The sequence below is a fragment of the Osmerus mordax genome, chromosome 2 (genome assembly GCF_038355195.1).
Source record: "Osmerus mordax isolate fOsmMor3 chromosome 2, fOsmMor3.pri, whole genome shotgun sequence".
NCBI classification, from domain to species: domain Eukaryota; kingdom Metazoa; phylum Chordata; class Actinopteri; order Osmeriformes; family Osmeridae; genus Osmerus; species Osmerus mordax.
In genome coordinates, this window is record NC_090051.1 from 17,730,636 (window position 1) to 17,754,516 (window position 23,881).

Genomic DNA, 23,881 nt, shown 5'->3' on the forward strand with positions numbered 1-23,881 from the left:
GAGTAATATCTTAGAAGTTAAAAGGACCGGTGCAATTAGAATTTGTTCCACTGTTTTTATTGAGCTAAAGACAATAATTGTAAAGAATGAACCTGACCTTTGACCATTTCATATTTGGCAAACAATAAGAAGATTTGTCCAACATTCAGTGAAGGATTAGCATTGCTATATTATCACGTCAGTGTATCTGACATGTTTTCCTCTCGATATTCTACTTATGTCTTATATCAGACATACTGCCCTTGTCAGTCCCTGGAGTGCCCACTCTTGGATAGCTCTTTAGTGATTGCTAACATATCAAAGTGATTAATGATGCTCTAATTATGAGAGCAGCCCCTCCCTCCTTTATTTCCAGTCCCTAGTGTCCATAGAACAGGCTCCCTTGTGTCTGTATACCAAAAATAAACCCTCCATATGATTGCAATTAGGCCCTGTTACTAATGACTCTCTGCTTCAGTAACAGGCAGAACATAAGTGCCTGTCGTTTCTTGGCGAGTAACTCTTTCATGCTGGAGAGGCGATCCAAGCGGCTGTCATCGGAGTGTGTGTTTACATCACCCTGGGCAGGTGTAGCGCTCCTTCACGATCGAGGAAGCAAACAGGCGTCTATGGACAGCAACAACACAGGACGGAGACAGGATGAGCAGTATCTCACATTAGACAACAACTAGAAGAATGCAGTTATGGCTTCTAGGTAGTGTGCTCAGTAATGGATAGACCCATAAAAAAATACAAACTTCTTCCTGGGTTAAGAAAACCATATATCAAATTCTAAAGTTATCCAACAAAGTATAGAAAACAGTCAAGAGCATGTTGAGGTCGGAATGGTCAGAAAATGTCCCTAGATCTGTTACACGGTGGGTTTTGACAGATTGATGCAGTGGGAGGGTAATCCTATCAGTTTTATACATACAAGTACTCCTCCTGCACGTACAAACCATTAAGACATGGCTATATCTCTTTATGGGGTCAGGAGAGGTGGATCTACCATAGTTGCCATGGGTCCAGGTCATTGTGTGATAAGGTGCAGCTTGGGATAGCTTACGTCTAGATCCTTAAGTGAGAAAATGGATGAATGACACTCGAGCCTTCAAGGGCTCCTTACCCTTGGGGCACGCAGAAGTGGATAAAAGGTCTGTAATGACATCTACAGATGTCTTTCATGGCATGTACTTCACTTTATTTACAGTATGCAGTCTTTGTGGTGGAATCTAATCCCTCATCCATTCCCGTGTGACCTTGCTGTATTTCCATCATGTACAAACTGTCCCAAAGGTCCCACCACTGTCACTCATTCTGTGAGGGGTGACACAGGGAGAAAAAGGAATTTCTTTAAGGCGTGTTCTACTTAATCCACCCACATTTGTGTTGTGTGTGTGTGCGAGTGTGTTTGTCATGTTTGCCAAATGTGGTAGTTCCAGCTCAACCCCACAGTAAAACACTTTCATTAAGACAATCTCATGGTCTGAAGCTGTTGGTCCCATGGTGATCTCTCAGGGGGACTGCCTGCTCCAAGCACAGTCTCTCCATAATCACACTCTGGCAGAGACCAGGGAAGAGAGAGAGAGAAGCAGATGGCAAAAAATACTGTCCAGAGCTTGAGATGCCAAGAGATGGTGGGAGAAGGAAAGAGAGAGAGGGTAGGAGAAAAGAGGCAGTGGCAGAGGAAGAGAGAGAGATGGGAACTGATAAATAGTAGATTTGGAGAGACATTGAAGAGAGAGGAGCAGAAACTAAATAGATGATGGAAAGAGAGAGAGAGGAAGCGAGAAACAAAGAGAGAGAGAGAGAACTGTGATAGTCAGGTTAGGAAAGGATAAAAAAAGAGAATCATTGCAGAGGATTGCAAAAACACGGCAGTGAAATAGTCTTGAGACCAATACCTCCTTGAGCCTCTTCCAGGCCCCCTCAACCTCCTTGAGCCTCTTCCAGACAATCCCTGTCCCCCCTCAACCCCCTTCAGTCCCCCCTACCCTAATCTCAGCCCTCATGCTGTTTAACTCACACAGAAACAAGTAACAGAAAAGCTGTCCAACATCCCCAGTCTCCAAAACCTCTTCCTCCTCAGCATTGTTTGGGATTTAATGGGATGTAAACAGTCATGGATTGTTTTTACCATGGATTTGATATCTTAAAATCCCATATTAAAAACAGCATCATTATGAATTGTCTATATTATGTTATGTTATAATCTGTTATTGTGTTAGGTACAGTAACTACTACAGTGATGCTCATTTAAATGTATTTCCCAACACTTGGCTTTCTCTGCAGTGCCCACTTTCTACCTGAGGAAGAAGTAATGCATTATTTATAAAGTCTGATGTCATTTCACACTTTTCTGACTGTCCCACGCTTGATTGCACAACTCATTTAGCGAAGGAGACAGTTTATATATAAAACATTGTGCTGTCCAAAAGCAGCTTTGATGGGTTTCTATTTGAGACTCAGTTTATAACATCCTGTCCATCCTGTCTGAGTCCACAGTACTTTTATCTGCTCTTTCCTCATGGTGAGTCATCATTTACCCAAGCATGATTGTTTTTTCCTCGAGTCCACAGTCTGCTTTACTCTAATGAGGAGGGAAATTTAGCATAAGGATGTGTGGCAACCAGGTGTTCCAGAGTTTTAGCTTTAGTGTGGCGACATACACTCACAGTGTGTAGAAAATAATTGTTTCCTCTTGCACTGACCAGTCAAGAGGAAAGTAAAGGTGTGTTTCCTGTTCTTTCTAGCGAGGGCATATTGACAAAGCAGAGCACAGACAGGCCACCAGACAGGGACGCAGGAAGACAAAACCAGACCAGGTGTGTCCAAATAAAGTAATTAAAGGGGCACCTGAAAGCTGTATTGTCTGATGCCTTAGCGATATTAAGAGTAGGTAGAACATTTGACCACTGATCAAGATGTCCCATGATCAAATCCCAACCTGTCTTTGATATAAAGCATCTGCCAAATACATACATACAAAAGTTTGGACTGGTACTGTTGGTTATTTGAAGGAAAGCTTCTGACCAGGCCTTCAGCTCTGCGGGTACAAACACATATGTCCTCATTTATTGGGGAGTATACCTGGGAAAATGTAATTGGTCTTTCTTTAAAGATCCCATCCAGAGGACATTAGCTTCAGATTAAAACAGATTTACCTTGTCAGAGAAGTTCCAACATTTTGGTGACTTTTAAACACGTTGTACAAGGTAATATAATTTATTGTTTTTTGATCCATGTTGTACTTTACACACTTAATAGAAATGTCAAAGTCTCTCAATTTCATTATTTGCAAAGTGTCAAGTACTGCAGATTTAAACAGTTGTTGAGCAAGGCAATTTCCATTATTTACACCATTTCCATTCATGACCAAACAGGGCTTTTATTTTCAAGCAATTCTTTGAACTCTGCCAGTTTTTGGCACAAAGGGAAAAATGCCAAAACATTGTAGTAGAGTAAGAGAGCAGGAGTGAGCTGAGATAAAAAGCATGATGGGGGGAAGACCTTTATCTCTGTTGCTAGCGATGCCTGTTAAAGGAGCCGCGCCAACGGTCCACACAGGGAATGTGAAATCCCCGAAAGGATTGCACCTGTCGATTATTTTACATTAGCAACTCCTTGCCACATTTGCTTCCATACTTCCAACAGAATTACCTTTATAACCCTAGGTCTGATGAAGAGGTAATGGCTGCGGGCAGAGTGTACTCAGCACTGTGTTCCAGTCTCCTGTAGTCATCACTGAGTTCTGCTCATCAGATCACTAGTTCCCCCTCCCGTCTTTGTGTTTGGTCCACCAGTGCTGGAGCATACCGCAACTCTGTCTCCTGGCTGTAGTGTTTGTGTATTTGTACCTGTCAGAGGGCCTCCTAGGTGCCATTTAGGATCAGTTTAGTGTCCGCCTGGAATCAATGTGAGCTAAACTGATCCTAGAGCAGTGCCTGCAGGTCCCTAGCTGCTGTCTCTGGCCCAGCTAGACAATGCCCTCGCTGCGCTTGCTCCTCCACACCACTAGGGCAGTCATGAGCAGCGTGACCAGGATGGGCACCACGATGAAAGGTCCCAGGATGCGGTTGGGTGGGTCACGGAGCTGTCGACCAGACAGAGAGCAGTCATAGAAGTAGTGCTTGTGGATGCGAATGAAGAACTCATCCACCAAGCGGTTAGGCCAGAAGCAGTCCATTTTCAGGGCCACCAGGTAGGTGCAGTTAGTCAGTTCTCCATATGACCTGTGGAGGCAGGAGACAGAGATAAAGATGTGAATTGAACCAGTGTACAAGGTGGTTGTCCATTAGGACATGGGTGAGGGTACATGAGTGTCCACTCAAGGACTAATGTTCTCAATCACAATTCATGTATGTTCTTCTTTTTTACTCTCTGGACTGTAAATATTTTAATTTACAAATTATCAATATTCAGAAAGTCATTACCTAAGCTACATCATTAGAGCTCTGCCAAGTAGACTTCTGTATGAAGTGGCCAAACATTTTACAAACAAATACATTTTACGTAACGGGTTGGAAACCACAACCAAGATTCCCATAATTTTAATGTAGCTTAAATAAAGTACAATCTAAAGTGCAATCATCTTGTTGTATCTTCAATACAGAGCAAATGGTTAAGCGTTAGACTGCAGCCTTTTCACTGTGGTGAGTACAACTAGTTTGTTTTGCCTTTCAATGCCCCTCTGGTAAACAGGGCCATGTCATGATTGAAGGTAATGACCCCCTGGTAATGGCCGTGGACAGTGACAGAGAAAGACAGAAGGTCCACTCCACACACCACCCCTCACCTTTCCACCCACACACACCTCTTGTGACAGGTGTGTGATCGAGAACGCAGGTTCATGCTCTCCACATAGTGCTATTTCTACCCACATCCTCCCGTGTGGGATGTTTGGCAGAGACTTGACCATAGTTAACATATACTACAGAGAGAAGAGAGAGAGAGAGAGAGAGAGAGAGAGAGAGAGAGAGAGAGAGAGAGAGAGAGAGAGAGAGACAGAGACAGAGAGACAGAGAGAGAGAGAAAAGGAGAATGGAGGAAGGGATGGAGGAGAGAGGAGGGAGGCAGCAGGTTGGGATAGCAGTATATCTAGCAGAAGAAGAGGCCTGATCTAGCAGTGTAAATATAGATCCCCCAGTGGAACAGAAACATGAACAAGGTTTATTCTCTCAGCTGACAGGCCTTTGCTCCAGGCATGATTTATGTTGTTGAAACACATTACTCTAAATAGATGGAAAGAGAGAGAGAGGAAGTGAGAAAGAAAGAAAACTGTGATGGTCAGGTTGGGAAAGGATAAACAAAGAGACTCATTTCACAGGAGGGGGGGGGGGCACAGTGTTTTCACAGTGAATTATGGAGGAAATATGAGTTGTCCCTGAACATCTTCTTTGTCCTGTTTGCCAGTCGTGATGCTAGGGTCTGTGTGTGTCAGGCCCACTACTGCTAACCACAACAACTACAACTGCTGGTACTGCTACTGCTATTGCCACTGCTACTGCCACTGCTACTACTAATACTACTACTATTGCTATTACTACTGCATTCTGTCTATTAATGTTCTGAAAGCACTATGGAAGGGGGTATTAGGTTCGATCTGACATCTACCACAGCCACAGTGATGGTTTGACAGTAATGAGTGTATGAACTAAGGCAGGTACCAAAAGACTCAGAATGGACAATGTCAGATGTCTTGTGACCTCTCCAGATGTTCAGATTGTATAGCTCCACAGCTTCCCGCTGCTCCTGTGAAAGGACAGCGAAGGACAGCACTTGCAAGGCCACCCTGTGTACGTCACATAATAGGCTGTGTTCTGGTGACGTTCACACATGCTAGACAATGTGTCAACATGTCACAAGCTAGACAATATGACCTCTGTGTACGTCAACATTCTCACACTATCATTCCCTTGCACCTGCTCTTCTTCCTTTTGGGACAAGGACATGACAGTTAGGGTCAAAGGTCACACCGATGCACTATTACCCTTTCTTTATCAAAGAGAGGCTGTTGGCTGAGAATATATTTGGTCTGGCGTGACATGCAACACTACTGACTGATATGACCGTGTCAGAAATATTCAGGCATCAAGCCATGACTTTCATGAGATTTGATGGGAGAGATCACCTTTGAGATGTTCTCAGTAAATCGTATCTAGGGAAGACAGGAATGGTTGGAGTGGCACATCTGACTGTCTGCAGCTTTGGAACGAAACTGCAAAAATAGATTTGTTTGAAATCTGCAGAGATCAGTTATTTTCCTATGAGCCTCTTTCAGTCTCCTCGCATGACACGAATGATCCAGATTTAAGTTCGTTTGGAAAGCCCCATTCAAAAGCCTTTGTCTGATAAGAGAGTGAGCCACTGATATTGCCTTGCCTGGCTACCTCTTCGTTTACAAACCAGAGAGAGGGACATTCTAAGTTTGCTTGGGGATAATCTGCCTCATTGACTGGAAACAAATATGAATAAATAAAACCTCACTGTGGGACCAGAACCAGCAGACTGAGAAACAAATTCCAGACTTGTCCTTCCTTTTTCTGCACCTGTACTGAAGAGTTTGAGCCAGATGGTTTGTATTTACCAAACAAAACAATCAGCTTCTCTCATTCACTTTTTCTTCTTTCTCTGCATGACTGCAAGAGGAAATATTTACTATCACTCCATGAGACACACACATACATTTACACACACACACAAACACACACACATAGCAAGTCCCTTTTTACCCTGAGTAAAAATGCATATTAATATTTGGTTGTGAATGACCTAGCCATTGCGCTGCCATGCATGTCATCCAATAAGTAAGGCGGATAGAGAACACTTGGCTCTGTGTGATTGGCCGTATTCTTTCAGTGGAGTGATATTCTCCAGGAAGGATTGGCTAACCTAACAAAGAAAGCACGGACCAAAGTGTCTTTACCAAAGGGTGCTTGTTGGTGACTTCAAAGAGCAAATCACATGCCAAAAGCTGTTTCTAATATGCTGGCTGGATGTTCCCCACCAGTTGGTTTACTATGCAACATAGCACCATCGTATAACACCTCCCCAGACACACAGACACACAACCCTCCCCAATCAGTGCTGCAGTTGCTGTGTGACAACATCAGCTGCTAGCGTCTGTTTAGTGAACAGATGCAACACTACACAAAGCAGTGGAGCGGTCGGTATTCCTTTCGGCCTGAGATGTGGTGAGGGATGAGAGGTGGGGTTTTCAGTAGTGTGCTGTGGTTCAAAGAGTTTTGAGGTGGAATAGTCCTTGAAAACATTTCACTCTGCAGAAGAGCCCAGATTTAGCTTTTGGAAGTGTGAACCCTCTATGAATAACTATGCCCAGAGAGGAAGGACAGTCTGTGGGCAAGGTCTTGGCATTAGCTTCCATAGATCTTCAAGGCCAGTGACTGCATCTTAGCTTAGCATTGTCTTACCCCTGAACACAACCAGCTTTTCAATCAGCTGTTTATTGAAATATTGAGTGTATTGCTGTCCTATGAAAGGAAGTATCTGGCTTTGTGAAGTAGTTGGTGTCTAAACTGTGTGGTGTCTGTGGTGTCTGTTCTGAAGCGTCTCACCCATTAGAGAACTTTTTCAAAAGTGAAATGCCTTTCGACCATCTCCCTGTATAGTTTCATGTCACAACTCTTGAGTGGAGACACAGGGAATTCAGAACGACTCACAAAGACGTCCATGTGTGTATGTGTGTGTTTGTGTGGATGTGTGTGTGGATGTTGATCTCTTGCAGCAGATATCTGTCACATTTGAACTCCATATTGGTGGATTGCTTCAGCTTCACAGTGGAATATTCAGCTCCTTGTTCTAAACCATGTTCTGCCCTGCAGCGGGGTTCCCCAGATGTTCTGCCTACTCAGCAGTTCTTAAACTGCACTCCACGACTGAAGCTCATCTGCATATTCTTAGCTGTCCTGACACACACACACAGAGAGAACGAGAGAGAGACAGAGAGACAGAGAGAAAGATGGGTTAGGGAAGTAAAGCCGTAGACATTTAGATTGTGTGTAAATTATGTATTTAAGGATTTAATTAAGGATTTAATTTAAAAGAACAGGCTCTCTAGCCAGCCTCCATAGTCTTACAGCAGTAGAATCTTTACCAACTCTACAGGGAGGGCATGATACACATACACACACATACACACACACCTACACACACATACACGCACACACACACACACCCACACACACGTCTGCCAGGGGTAAGGGCTGGGTGACAGAGGTCCAGCCTATCATGATTGACAGTTAGTCCCTGTAGTGTACAACGCTTATCTTCTAAGATTAAAATAGGCTGTAGAGATGGAGTGACAGTCCACATATTAACTGTCCCTGGGATTGGAATTGTTCACACACTAACTGCTCCTTTGAGTGACAGATGGTCTGCAAAGCTAATCATGAAGCTCAAATTCAAGTTGCTATTTATCTTCTCTCATAGAAATCTAGCTGGCAGCCAAGACACACAGATGAGATGGAATCAACATTAGATAGGAAATGAAATAGGACCACAAGGGTATTTCTCAAATTATAAAAACAGCTTTTGACATTTATGGGTTTTAATGGTACGTGGACTCTCACATTCAACCATTGCCATGGGCCATAGAAGGGAACATTTTTTCAACCACAAGGTCAAATGAAGAAAGATCTGACATTAAAACAGAGAAATCCCATTTAAAGAATCATATTGAAATGTCACTGACTTGTACAGAACTGGGTCTGACTTTTCTCATAGCTTTCCTCTCTAACGATTAGCGTCAGAGTCAATGAATGCCCTGCTCTCTGGCCTACATTTAGCTTCAAACCATTCTCTTTTAGTCATGCCGGCGCAGTGTACAAAATGCATCCAAAGACTTGGAAACAAAGTCTGCAAACCCATCACCTAAAATTGATTTTTCATTTATTTCTCATCTCTGTTCGTCTGTCCGCCACCGCTGTATTGTTTCCAGTCAGGCGCAGTTTGTCTGCCTCTTTTGTACTTTGCTGGAGAAATGTGTTAAAATTCTCGATATCTCTTCTGTTCGCTTGGCTACTACAGCCAAGTGCTTCCTCGCTCACTGTTTCATTTGAGGCAGATCAGAGAAACCTATCACACAGACACAAACAGACACTTATGCAAAAAGACACAAACACATGCACACATACACACACGCCTAGCAGCCAAGTAGATATTTCTAGGGCCTCAAAGGAAGTGGGTTTTAAAGACATAACCAATAGAGGAGGATGTGAGGGAGGCCAGACACCCCTCTGATATCCTTGGTAAACATCTCAGCTATTGATTCAGTTTTCAGCAGTACAAAGGCACAGATTAGGGGACATAATCTCAAACCTGGCAACCTTGAAATTACAGTGATCTGCAAAGGAAATCAGGCAAATGTAGAACTGCAAAACTGAGCCAGATGACACCCATCAGTCGCTAAGACACCAGTCATTATAGACAAGTTCCAAATAAAATATACAAATAAATGAAACAAACATTCAGACAAAATCTGAGCTAGCTGGTTGTAGTATCGTGTAGTGTTGTTGAGTAGTGTGTGTGTGTGTGTGTGTGTGTGTGTGTGTGTGTGTAAGCTTGGCAGTCTGCTCCCCTGCGTGTGTATTATTGAGTATCTGACGATTTCCTTGAGCCTATGACCTCATACAGAGAGGCTGAGACTCTGGAGGGACCTTGCATACTTTAATGAGAGCTGTCACTGTTTAGAGAGAGGGTGACAGGGGGAGACACAGAAAGAGAAGTGAAGGCAAGTGACCTCACCTGAAAGGACCACACAGACCGGCCATTCACACATACAGTAGCATCACCCCACAGCGTTTATGTATATATTATAGCTCCATCCAGTATTTCTCCTAGTCCTATGATTAATCTGCAGGGTGTCTATAATGGGAATTCAATGTTTAGTAAAATGGTTGTCTCAACACTCTCTCTCAACACTAACCCAACACAACAACTGTGTTCCAAGGTCATCCGTCTTTCAGAGTGCATATCACTCATGCTGGGGGTGGAAACTGTGAGTCACTGGAAGTCCTGGAGGCAGCCAGCTCAGCCGGCCCGGCAGGGCCTGTGTCTAACACGCAGAGCGCCAGCCATGCTGGAGGCTTGATCCTGCTGGACAAGCAGAAGCACTGCATGGAGCTGGGTTTGATTTGTTGACATTCAAAGTCTTCATTTGAACCGGTTGCATAAACACATGGACAGGGGTGGGAGGTAGCTGGTGTTACAAAGTTCATGAGGGATTGTTAGTGATAGTCATCACCTCTGAATACCCTTCAGGGTTTGCAGGGTGGGGGGGGGAGGGCTTGTAGAAGGGAAGTCAGGAAGACTGGCTTCCTGGTCAGACTCTCCATGGTAACGGAGATAGCTGTTAATGATACAGGCGTGGTACCACAGCTGATGTGCCAACGTTTAAACATTGGCCTCTTTGTTTATTCTTACTGTCACCAAAAAAAAAGAAATATCTCGGTATAGCTATAAATAGATATATACACAAACACTGCGGGAGCAGGACGTGTGTTCCCTGAGGAGAGGTGGGCGGTCTGGTCTGGCCTGGAGACAGAGGGTCAGTGGTGGTGTGGATCGGTGGATTTGAGTGGTTTCAGGAAACTATTGTGCACGATAGAATGACAAAGGAGAGTGTGTGCGGGTCCTGCTGTGACCGATATGCTCTGACACATATGTCTGGCTGCCACGGCCACACTGTGGGCCCTGATAGAGACAAGCCTTCCTCACCCCGAGCACCAGGGGCTCTGCTTCATCAAGCCTGGAGTGCAGCTTTCATGCAGCACTCTCTATTCTCTCTACTCGGGTCTGATGTGGTCTCCTGTTGTGAGGAACGTATCGAGCTGTGAAATATTCAGAATAACTCCCACAGATGCTCCTGCACACACACACACAAACAAACACACCCCCCCAAAAAATTGCACACACATACACACACTATCTAATCACATCAAAACATATGGGAAGTCACCCAGTGCTTCCTCAGAAATAGCTCATCTTTTTGGGAGAACAACAGTCTCAGGCGATGCCCCTCACCCCCCCTGTCATTTCTTATCTGCTCCAGTCTCCTCTCCCTCTTCAGTATGCAGCACACGTTATTGCACTGCTCCTTAAAGTGTTCATCTTCACAGAAACGTTCCATCTGGACAGAAAGGTCCACTACTGGGATCTTGTTTTTTTAATGCCTTGTTGTGTTGGATGTTGTGTTTTCTCTACTCACTCGATGGTGTCCTCCCAGCTGCACCAGTGGTGCTGCTCCAGAGCCTCCATGTCCAGCTGGAACTTGGCCAGGCAGAACTCCTCAATGGCGAACTCATAGTTGCTACCACACGCCAGCACTGGAACACAGCGGCACACTGGGGGGGGAGGGAGAGGAAAGAGGGTTAGATATGACAAGAATCTTCTTTAAACACCCACTTTTATTTCAATCATTTGATAAAAAAAAGATAATCTAACTACAGCATTGTACAGTCCTGTACTGTAGTTATAATAAAGGTCTCGAAAGGTCACTTGATGACTAGGTTATTGAGAGGTTAGAGACAGACCCATACTGTATATTCACGATTTCACATCCAAGCGTCTACACTGTGTGTTGGTACTGTTTCTCTGGGTAGCCAGGCTGGAAGAGACTCCCTGAAGCTGCTAAAAGGGCACACAATTTACTCTGACCACTCAGAAAGCAGTAGCGCCTTGGAGGCAAAGAGGAAAGGACTTAGGTTGGAGTAGTACAGACTAACACAGGGTCACGTCAGGGTCCTAACCTATGGTTGGACCTTTTCCCAGCAAAGAAATACAATTGGGGAAAGTCATTTTTGACAGCTTGAAAGTCTATTCCAACTGCAAAAATGTTGATAACGTTAACCTACTTCAGAGTTACTTTAGAGCAACCGTATATTTCATTTCATATCTGTTTCAATTTCATCTCAGCTTCTGAGGAAAGCCACAGTCAGACTTGTACTGTATCTCAATTGGATTGGATTGGATGTAAAAAATAACCAAATACCACTTTTGATCAATTTGAGATAGAAAATCCACATTGGACTGCCTGCTCATTAAACTTTAACTTAGAGCTGGTACATATTGTGGGTAAACACGTAATGCTGAATGTGTTCATGAAAGGCTGTGTAAGAGACTTTCCATGGTGCAACTTGGTCTGTGTTAAAACTTCAAAAGCTCATCTGACAAGAACCAATCTTCCTTAGACAGACACCCGATTTAAAAGATACATCATTAAGTTCTGTTGTGCTCGTGACTGCAGTGGGCACGTCTCCTGCTGACTCAGTATCGAGGTTCCTTTTAACAATACACACTCTGCCCCGCTGCTATCGCTAATAGGAGAGTGCACTTACAGGAGCTGGAGATGGAGACTAGCATAGCACGCAGTGTCAGACAGGCATGGGAGGAACAATGAGGGTCCCTTTAATTAACTCTGACAGAATGGGTTTAATGCGCACCACACGTAAAAAAAAAAAACGATGGCTGTTTCAGACGACTGTCGACGGCTTGCTTCAGAACGCCCACTTTCTTATTGTATTTTCTCATCTCTCCCTCCCTCCTTGTCTCACACTCTCTGTGTCAGTCCTACTGTACTTCTCATCATCCTATCTCAGGGACATACTGGTAGACTCTCACAACTACTGGACATCCTCCCGGTATCCCTGAGTGTCTTCTGAAGAGTGTGTTGGAGGTGGAGGGATGAGGGAAGGGATGTTGAAAAGCCTTTATGAGGCAAAGTTACGCAAGCGATATGTTTACAAGCCCAAACATTCCACATAAATCTCTGCAGAGCTGGTGAGACCTGATCAAGAGACTCGTTACGTAATGCCCAGATTATTAAATTAAGGAAGGCGATGTGGCTGGTACTGAAAATCTCAGAAGTATTGGGCTATCAGATCATCAACACAAGCAGTCAGTGTACTGCAGCTTCCTTCCAACATACAAGCTCCCCACCATTTATTACTTCGGACAAAACACTTCTTAACTACATAGTATTAGGACATCAGCTCCACACAAAGTCAATAGTCAGTATACAGTAGCAACCCTCCAATATTATATTACTCCAATATTATATTATTCATTTGTAGTTGAACGGTAAAACTGTCCTACTTTCGTTTGTTGTATTCCAGTGCTGAGTTTGAGTTGATAGTTAACAGTGGAATGTTCTGTGTATCAGAATGCAGCATGAGGCCAATCCTTGAAACTACAAAGGTATTGAAGGGGTGACGAGTCTGCCTCCCCTGGACCAATCGCACAGCACGCTGCCTCTCTGGATACATACCCATTGCATAAGGAGACGGTGGAGCCTGTGAGTCTGCATACGGCTACAAATATCTCCCACCTCCAACCTCCTAACTTCCTGTGACCCAGGCCTTTAGATATCTTAAAAGCCTACTGCATATTCAAAAGCTGGATGCACACACCGCTCTCGAGAGTAGAGGGTGACCCCTGCTATTGATCTGCTTTCTACTACATAGGCCCAGGCTACTGGCTCCTCAGTTAGGCAAGTTTGAATGCTACTCCTGTCTGCATGGAAAACCCTGAAAAGCAATATACAAAACTAAGATTTTTTTTCCGATAAGATGTTCTTCAAGGAGGAAAATTGAGGATGAAGGCAACAAGGCAAGATTCCTGCTAACACACACACACACACACGTTGGAATAGTATACCGTAAAACCAAGGGAGAGGAAAAGAGATGAATATTGGAACAGTGAACAATGTGATACAAACATCACATGATGAAATGTTGATTCTAATTCAGTTCTATGAAAGAAAAAACAAATAAGCTTTATCCATTCTTTGCTCAATTTGTTTTATGAACATTCAATGTCAAGTCCTCTGTGAACGATGCACAGGGCCTCTTCTGGTAGATAGGGGGAACAAGGGGAAGTGGAAAAAGGAAAGAAAGTTGAGTGTATTAGCTGGCTAATGAACACTCCTCCACATCATCATCCTCCCACACTGACAGGAGCTGTCACTCCTCTTACTGTTAATCTCTCTCTCTCTCTCTCTCTCTCTCTCTCTCTCTCTCTCTCTCTCTCTCTTCATCCTAATGGTGACGACTCCACCTGTCCCCCTCAGTTTAATTGCCATGGTTACTGAAGTTAAATATGGGGATCAGACACTGTGCCGTTCCACACAACTGTGTCTACTGTGACTGTGTTATTACGGTAATAGGGTCTGGGGAATGTAGTACAATAGCTAGCCTACAATTCATCACCAAATGTGGATCGTCCCATGAAAAACTATGCTCAGAACTGTGGCTGATCCATAGTGTATAAACCATTACAATACTGCCGAAGGTGAACACACAATAATGCATTGTCTCTCCCTCCCTCTCTCTTTTTCTCATTCTCTGTATTGTCCTGAGCATGACTAGGGGGTTAATGAATAATGGACAGGAATTTAATGTTCCTAAGTCTTTGACTGCGTTTCAGATGAGGCAATTCTGCCTGCAGGGAGTTTTCTCAGACAGATTGTGCACTTATGTTAGAAAGAAAAACAGAGGCATAAAGAAAGAGACAGAAGAGAGAGAGAATGAGAGAAAATGAGAGAGGCATGTTCAGTCTATGTTGTCTTCTATAGTTCCTCCACATCCCATCCCACCAGGGAGGGCACCGGGAGAGGAGAGCAGACAGCTGGCCAGCCAGTAAAGATGGATGAATCTTTAGAGAGCTGATGAAGTTCACCACACACACACACACACAGAATGCAGGCACTGAAGTGGATTTGACAGCAGACACTGATACAAAGCGTGGGCTTGGCAGCTTGTAGAACTTCATGAGAGCAGTAATACTAATATCACTCATGGAAATCATTTTTTCATATTTACATTTACATTACATTTAGTCATTTAGCAGACGCTCTTATCCAGAGCGACTTACAGTAAGTACAGGGACATTCTCCCCGAGGCAAGTAGGGTGAAGTGCCTTGCCCAAGGACACAACGTCATTTGGCACGGCCGGGAATCGAACTGGCAACCCTCTGATTAATAGCCCAACTCCCGAACCGCTCAGCCATCTGACCTCATATGACCAATTATATTTAACATTTTAGGGTTCTTGCAATCCCCCAAAATGGAATCAGGGACATTAGGACATACTGGGTACAGTAGAACACGTGATTTACAACTGCAGAATGAAAACAGATCAACAAGCTGGGGAATGCTGGGTAGTCCATTGTTACCTGGGGTACCTTTCCTGTGTTTGAAGTCAACATCTCTCCTCTTCGAAGGACTGATGCCTGCAGCACAGCACCTATCCCCATTAGCTGCCATGTAAGCAGCCTGCAAACAGCCTCACCTCCCACTAGAGCAGCCTGCAAACAGCCTCCACCTCCCACTAGAGCAGCCTGCAATCAGCCTGAACCTCTCTTTGCAGCAGCCTGCAAACTGCCTGGACCTGCAGGGAAATCCACTGCTAACCGAGCATGTCTTCTCAGAACCCTCCTCATAGACCACAGCCAGAGCCATCAGGAAAGCAGGGAGACAGAACCTCCGACTTGGCTTCAAACCGACATCTGACACCCCTTAAATCCTTCAAATCATCGGCCTACTTTCGCGTTCAAGACAGACTTTTCTGTGTGGGACAGGACGACACACCTTTCTACTTTTCAGGCTGTGTCTGCCTGAATGTGCCTTGAGCCTTTAGCTGGACTGGGCTCTCCGGGGAGCAGTGCACTTTCTACTACTGCTGTTGCATGCCGCACAGATAACAGATGCTTGCCGTTTGGATAGGGCACACAACCAGAGAGGGTGTGGTGAAGTAAAGTTTGGAGCACAGCTTGAGGACATGAGCTGCTGAAGGATGCTGTCTGGAGACCTGCTGTCAGAGCCCAGCAGAGCTGTTCCCCAGCAGCTCTGTGGTGTGTACACAGACGAAGAGGAGCCTCGCTTCCTTTACACACCAGTCACACAGTACATCGGATCAAGGCTCCTCTGGAGGAAGAGTTTGCGGAAAAGACATCATTAGTGTCACTGTTTTCACCTCGTGATGCATTCTGTCAACTGTAATAACTGCACACACAAAGGTCAGTGTGCTGAACAATCCACTCTGCTTACTGTGTCTCCAGTGTAAAATGACTGGAGGGCAGTAAACATTAGGCAGTAAAGTAGTAATCAGGAGGACATTTTCTAAGGTGGCACAACTGAAGCAATTGCATGACGCACCACACTCATTATCTTTGTACCGTAACAATAATCACAGGAATTAATTGCTTTCTGTTCTGTCTTCTCAAAATGCATCATGTGTTTTCTCCAATTACTTTCAGCGACAGGTTGACATAATGTTCAGAGGGAACAGGTGCCAGGCATTAAAAGGATGCTCTGTTTAATCAAGATTGTACCAAAGGGGTTTCTGTCATTTTGACAAGCGCTGTCGCTCAGAGGAAAGTAACAACCAAATAACAGTTTGAATCAATATGGCGCTGAACATCCATGGTTGCACCTTTCAGCAAATAAACCCTGTCAAATATAGTCACCACCCTGCCTCTCCTGCTGCGGCTGAGCACACAAAATCTCACACACACACACACACACACACAATAGAATCAACTGAGGTGCATTGCTGCTGAGATGCAGAACTTGATCATGAGGAATTGATATACAAAGTCACAGTGGGAAATTGCAATCTAACCAAAAGATAAGGCACATCAAATCAAATGGAATATAAATCTTAGTCTGCTTTAATTGCTGTCCCAAATTATCTGCCATTATAAAAAGAGGTCATAAAATGTGCACAATGACAGAGTTAATGACACCATAAATCCCTTTCATCCCTCCTCTCTCTCTGCACGTATGCTTGCACACACACGCATACTCACCCATGCACGAACGCACACACACACACACACACACACACACTTTCTCTCTGTAACCTCTCTCCCAATTGCTCCTTCTCACACACTCTTTCTCTCCATATCGGTCCCTTTCTCTCACACACACAAATTGGCAATCACACATGCCGTGATCACTGATATATATTCTTTGAGCTCAGTGTTGCACAGGTGATTGATCAGCCAGAGCAATTACAGACACCATCACCATTAGCCTACCTATTTATTACCCCCACTTAACCCAGCTCTGCTCTCCAGGGTCAGACCTGAGATAAACAACTCTGGCTAACATGTGGCCCACTCTACAACAGCTCGACACTGATTTCAAAGACAAAAGAGTTGTGGAGAGACAACACCTTGGGTTCAGGTTACGGCCACATTGCGGACCTGATCATGAAGGGAACCAGACACCAGATCCTGGGAATGTACAGTACTTCTTTCATGACCTCTTTAGTTCAGACAGTCCTTATAAAGAGAGCAGGTTTGAGGTGCACTAGTGTAGGAAGACCCCAGGGACCCTCTGAAGGGAGCAATTCCTAATTAGGAAGCAACACCAGTCAGACTGTTCTGAATGATTATTCCAACATGGGGGAATGAGCCTCACTCATTCACCAAACTATACAAAATATGCATGACAGGAACTCATTTACATCCGGGGCACAATAATTTGTCGAGAGACAAAGGGAGAGACGTGTGTGTGCGTACATCTGAGAGAAAAAGGTAGAGGAGGAGGGAAAAAAGAAAATTGCCTGACGGCGGAAGAATACAATTACACAACGTGTCAGAGCAGTTTTGTTGAGTGGGCTGTGATGTCATACTGTAGGCAGAGTAAGGCCGGCACTGCCTCCGGCTGGGGCTCCTTGCTGAGGAGACCAATGAGCTGTCAACATCAACCTCCACACACTCACATCCACCCAGACCTGCAAGCTCTGGGACCCTTAGCAACCCCCTCCTGTGTGTACAGGCATCAAACTGGCAGAAGAGGTTAAGGTTGCTTGTTGCTAGTTCCGTGTGTGATCAGGGAAATGTCTCAAGAGCACACCCCGCAGACGGAGATCACATCACAAGCCCACAACCAATAATTATGCTATGTTCAGATTGTGGCCGAAAAACCCTTCTGGGTTTGGATGATCTGGAGAATGAGCCACGTGCAATTGATCTTTGCCAATGGGCTCTCAAACACACACACCTGCGCACACATACACAGTGCCAAACGCAAACTGACAGCCGACAATAAATTGTGCTCATGTTTCCCCCACTAAAACCAAATGGGGAATAAATCAGCTTCGTTTTTCAGTGTCAAAGTGTCTGGTTCTATACTGGAGGCAAGTTGTTGGAATCACACTCCTGGCTCTGAGGACACTTATAAAACCTTGACACCCTTTAACAGCCAGGGGAGACTAATGGATGTAGGAGTAGTTTGGACTCATGGAGCTAAATAATCAATACGTTTGTACCAGTGGATCCCAGACATACAGTCAGACCGTGGCTTCGGTTTAGTGGGCAAATGTGGTGTTGTTGCACACAGAAGACTGAAGGGTGAACCATGTTGGTCACGCAAGGCAGCTAGCCTGCATGTCAGTGCAATGGGCATATCTAGGAAGTAATGGCCCCCTCTCCCTGGCAACCTCTACTGACAGAAAGCATCCCCTGGAAACCATCCCAGCAGCGCTGCGTACAGGGGGCAATGCAATTCAACACACATTTACATTTAGTCATTTAGCAGACGCTCTTATCCAGAGCGACTTACAGTAAGTACAGGGACATTCCCCCGAGGCAAGTAGGGTGAAGTGCCTTGCCCAAGGACACAACGTCAGTTTGCATGACCAGGAATCGAACTGGCAACCTTCGGATTACTAGCCCGACTCCCTCACCGCTCAGCCAACTGACTCCCACACAGCTGAGTACTCTGAGATCATCAACAGCTTGTGGAACCTATCCATTGATCTGCTCTGCCAGAAAGGGGGATGGCAGAAGGAGAGAGAGAGAGAGAACGATCGGGAGGGAGAGAGAGAGAATCTGTCCTTGTTTTCATGCACCGTAGTGCCAGAGCTGACTGGATTGGGACCATTTCTGCATAATTAATAATTAGCTAATGCAGGAATCTACCGCTGCCTACTGACACCAAGCATAGGTCAGTCATCACATATTCAGTTGCACCAGCTTATTCCCTATGGCGAGAGCTACCACACCTCACCCCAAAAGGTCATCAGAGATCATAATTATTCTATGTTATGACAGTAAGATACAAATACATGTAAAATCTATATCTGAACCAGAACTGCCATGCTTTTGTTATCAGAATGCAGCACTGGATACAAATGTGCAGAACACACATAAAGACTACCATGTCCCTTCTGTAAGTTGAATTAATCTCAACAAAACAATTATTTGATGTTTTGACAAATTGTTACAAAATATGTGTGTGCTATTGGAATTTGATTTGAAAGGGCTTGACAGTCGCAATTAGAGATGCCCTTGGAATAAATAATCACAGTCATCATCACAACAGACATTTCAACTGAAAGCTGAGTCCACACTGAAACGAATACCATTTTCACCGAGAAATGAACAGGTCAACCACTCCGATTCATATTCAGAGATAACTGCGGGCATGTCTAAGAGTTAGCCTGGGATTGATAAGGAGGGGGTCAGAGTTGACTCTCCCACAAAGACGACGAGTACCAAGGAGGTTGAACCAAACACTCCAGCCTCTGATGCAAGCAATCCCAGGAACACAACCTCAAGTGGATTGACTAATGGAAAAAACCCAGAGGTTCACTCATAACAGACTGTGTTGACCCTGTTGATTGAGTGTGTTCATCCAGTGAGCAGGTATAGACATTTAAAAAATGTGTCCATGACCTTCTAGGATTGACAAGAGATTTAAAACAGCACAAAGGCACCAGGAAGTAACACTGGTGTGATGGCAAGTTTCTAAAACACATTCATGGCAACAATGGCACAAAAAACAGCCTTGAAGATGTACTCTGATGTGTGTGCACCATGTGTGTAGGTGTGTGTGTGTGTGTGTGCACAAGCACAATGATGCATCTAATCACACATTTGTGAGCTGAGGGCTGATTATTAAGCAACATGCAGCTCATTGGAATCAGAGAAGGAGCATGCTGTCAGAGATGTGGCTAAGTGCTCACAGTGCTGTGAACACTGCCTGTGGAGTGGCTGGCTGCCTGTGTGCGAGCCAGCCCACTGGCTTTACAAACACTCATCCTTACTGGCTCGGATATGTGGCTCCTCACGGATGAACAACTGACTGCTGAGTGCAACTGTCAAGATTGAGAGCTCACTCTCGACCAGTTAGAGCCAGTGGTGGATTGGAGGGTGTGGAGGGATGGGGTCTATGCACAAGAGTTGTTGGGAAAGACATCTCTCTCTGTGTCGTTTGCAATGAGGGGAATTTTACTCACCAATGAGAAGCCAGTAGATATACTCTCAGAAGTGGCGGTGGCGACGAGCTATTGTTATGTAACATTGAATGTAGTTTATAAGAGACACTTAACCACCAGATGAGCTGGACACTCAACTCAGCTCACTGACTAAAATACAGCCCGTTTTAGGAGTTTGTAGACACCTGAATGTAATTGGTTTTACAAGCAAAAAATACCGCAACGCTATATCTGTCAATAAAACCCTGCCTGACCATGCAATATCAATCTAGAATAGAGTAAATCTGAAGAGAGAAAAAGAGAGAGGGGGTGGTCAAAACAGGTTTTCTAGATGTAATACATGTACATATTTTTCATATGCGCAATATAAGTAGGTTAACAAGGGTTAATGATGTTATGGTGAATGTGTGGTGAGAATAACCCATACAGAGTTGTCCAGGCCACATTGCACTTTGTACAATGTCTACAGTATATTATTATACTTCAATGCATGTTTTGCATTTAATACAAAGTGTGGTCGGTCCCCCCAAAAACATATTGGCAATCATAACAAACAGCATGTGGTTGATTGATTGAACTGTATTCTCTTATCAGCCTTGCAGGTTTTACCTGGTTAATTTACTAATCTAAGAAGACAAAAAATGCCATGCAGCACATCCAAGCACAACAATATAAAAGAGTGCAAGAACTCTGTACCCCCCACACCCCTTAATCCCGATTAATTCAATCAAGCCAATGAGGAAGTGGGTGGGCCTGTCTCACAAGTCAAACGGGATGAGGAGACAAAGCCAACCTGACAACTGTAAAACTCATAAACAAGCCACAACATCAATCTGCAAGGCCTCTGACACGCCTCCTCCATTTCCCATTCTCCTGCCTGGGATAGGAATTCTGTTGGCCAACCTGGGAGATTTACTCAACAGTCACGTCTGACTTCCCTCCTGCCTTGTTCCCGTGTGGTGCGTGTGTGTGCTCATGCATGTGTGTGTATGTGTTTAAATTGCCAGAGCAACCAAAGGGCAATCACAGGATTGAAGATAAACAACTAAATCTCTACTGTTAGAATTGTAGCATGTTTCAAATGTAAACCTGTCCCATCAGTTGAGGTGCAGTCGTCATGTGTGAGGGTCATATATCTGCAAGGGATTGTGGGGGATGGCCAGACAAAACCAGCTGTGAGTGGGGGGAGCAGGACACTTGACATTTCTTCCTCTGTTGGCATCATTACCATGGGGTCACCACATTGTTCCATACCAGCTGGGGTCCCTTACTGGCTGTTGAGACATGCGCACACACACGTCGGCATGGATGCAAGCATGCGTACACACACACACACACGCACAAACCTGTGATATTATTTGAACTTTTATTGGATTATTGCTACTGAATGTGACTTGACACACTTTAAAGAACGTAAGAGCGGCACAAGCGTATATGATTTAGGTCTGGAACTCATAATCTTGAGACTGCCCCTCCTGTTCCTCCTCCTCTGGTCCACGCCTCTCTCATGTCAGCCAATTGAATGGTGGATCAAGTCACTTGAAGGGAAGAATATAATGAAACTGAGCTCACAGCACCATACTCAGTGCATATTTGCAAAAATAAAAGGAGAAAGCGCTGATATTTTACACACAAATACTGTACATCCCTCTCCATTTGAAACAAGTAAAATGGGTTTGTGTATTGAATCATATTTATCATCATAGTTATACATACAATGTTGTAATCTCAGAGCAGAACCACTATTATGAGCTGTCATAGTAATCACGGATGAGTGTTTTGATTCTGGTTGTTTGCGTGTAGAAGCATTGTGGAGGTTTATTGTCTGGTGTGAGTCAGAGTGCTCACACGGTTATTCCTACTCAGACTGCCCCCTTAGTTCAACCATTATTCAGGAGCAGGAGTCCTCTGGTGTATCTAAATTTTTAATTCCACACTGCCGCATGCACTGCTGGGTCGGTTGAAGTTCTACCAGGGAAGGAAAAAAGAGTGAAAAACTCAACAAAAAAGTCTACGATTAACTTTTCTGTTTAAGTGTGATTTTCAAAATGTTTCATTGGAATTTGTGAGGCAAAATCACGTGAATTCCTAGCACTTAAAAGGTTCTCTCGATTTATTGATCGAGGAAATGGAAAAAACACCCGAGATGTCGTTGGCACAGTATAGACTGTAGACTCAACAATTACAAGGGAGGTAACCTACAGTATTATGTTGAACGCGGTAGTCCTTGACAGAGAAACAACATAAAGACTCACTGGTATCCTCAGCAGAGGCGCACGCACAGCTCAGCAAGCATGTGAAGAGAAGTGTGAAATGAATTGCCTATAGCAGAAGGAAAGCGCCATGCATAATTAATTAGCATTATATAGGCTATTGGACAATTTACCCGTGTATAAAACTACATAATCAGTCATGTACGTTTGATTATATCTATCAATGCATTTATCAATCCACAATTGTTCATTTTTGCAACACAGATTATGTATTCCTTTTTTATTATTTTAATGAATACGAAACTGTTTTCCATTAGTTAAAGTTTCTATAAACAGTGCAGTTTGAAGCTACAATTATAGTTATAACACGGGTAACTGTCTAGCAAATCCAGTGCGAAGCGTTGCGCTATTGGATCTCCTGTCTCCAACAAAACTTACCAACCACAAGACAAAAAAGCATCTGTGTCGACACCACTCGTGCGTTCTTCAATGCCATTTTCATGGAAATCCGGCTTAATGATAGAGAAGTTTGACAAACGTTCAAACGTATGAATTCGAAGCTGTCCCTTTATAAAGAAAAGTGAGAGTATCCGAGAAGTGTAGCTAAATTGTCAAATCCATGTTGCTAGTGTCCAACTTCGTAAACGAAGGTAAGATGTAGTCTCGGGAAATATCAATTCCAGCTCTGAGCTCTCCGTTACCTCTGTGAAAAAGATCCGTTGCTTTTGAAGTAGTGGTCCTATATATTGCGGCTTGTAAAGTTTCTTCTGAATATCAGCCGCAGAATAAATTTCAGTAAAAAAAAAAAGAAGCTTCCCACAACCTTTACCCACAGACCCTCTTGGCAACTCCAACCATGCGCAAGGAGACGCGCCGAGTGAGCTAGTGCCTATGGGCTGCTGAGGTCTGTAGCTGGCGTTCTGCTGACAGGACAAGTGTGAGCAAGCCTTCGCTAGGCAGACTGAAATGTAGGCTACAGGAAAAGTAGAGGGCGGCAGTAGCCTCATGAGAGGAGGGACAGAGTGCATGATGCGTGTCTAAAACAGCACCCCAAGGAGTCGTTGGGGAACTATAATGGTCAGTGTAAGAGTCGCATTGTCAAGAGATTACTGCTGAATCTCGATAACAAAATGACAAGGTCACAAGGGGCAGAAGTTTGGCTTGGTTCAAACATACAGTAGGTGGTTAATCACATGATCAAGTACTCCAATAATGCCATCTAGTGTTGCTATTACTAGTACTAGGAGGGTCAGATGGCTGAGCGGTTAGGGAATCCGGTTATTAATCAGAAGGTTGCCGGTTCGATTCTGTCCGGGAAAAATGACGTTGTGTCCTTGGGCAAGGCACTTCACCCTACTTGCCTCGGGGAAATGTCCCTGTACTTACTGTAAGTAGCTCTGGATAAGAGCATCTGCTAAATGACAATGTAAATGTAATGTAAATGGAGT

General features: G+C 44.2%; 1 protein-coding gene across 2 annotated transcripts; it reads right to left on the reverse strand.

The window, feature by feature from the left end:
* Positions 1–515: 515 nt before the first annotated feature.
* ramp1 (receptor activity modifying protein 1) lies at positions 516–23,317 on the reverse strand. Of its 2 annotated transcripts, XR_010879293.1 has the most exons (4): positions 22,872–23,317; positions 11,204–11,339; positions 3,640–4,211; positions 516–606 (listed from the first exon to the last, which is right to left on the reverse strand). XR_010879293.1 is itself a non-coding variant. In XM_067259578.1 (3 exons), the coding sequence occupies exons 1-3, from the start codon at positions 22,933–22,935 to the stop codon at positions 3,956–3,958; spliced, it is 456 nt and encodes a 151-aa protein (XP_067115679.1). In that variant the 5' UTR covers positions 22,936–23,317; the 3' UTR covers positions 3,192–3,955. The 2 variants fall into 2 exon arrangements, 1 of the variants encoding a protein (XP_067115679.1); XM_067259578.1 differs by lacking the exon at positions 516–606 and having other exon boundaries at positions 3,192–4,211.
* Between the last annotated feature and the right edge of the window lie 564 nt (positions 23,318–23,881).

What these genes read in the sequence shown, in the direction of transcription:
- ramp1 (XM_067259578.1), bottom strand. Translation starts at nt 22,935, where the DNA reads ATGAAAATGGCATTGAAGAACGCACGAGTGGTGTCGACACAGATGCTT. An exon ending in GCTTTTTTGTCTTGTGGTTG is followed by an intron (nt 11,340 to 22,871) that starts GTAAGTTTTGTT and finishes CTCCCCCCCCAG; the next exon opens with TGTGCCGCTGTGTTCCAGTG. An exon ending in AGCTGGGAGGACACCATCGA is followed by an intron (nt 4,212 to 11,203) that starts GTGAGTAGAGAA and finishes CTGCCTCCACAG; the next exon opens with GTCATATGGAGAACTGACTA.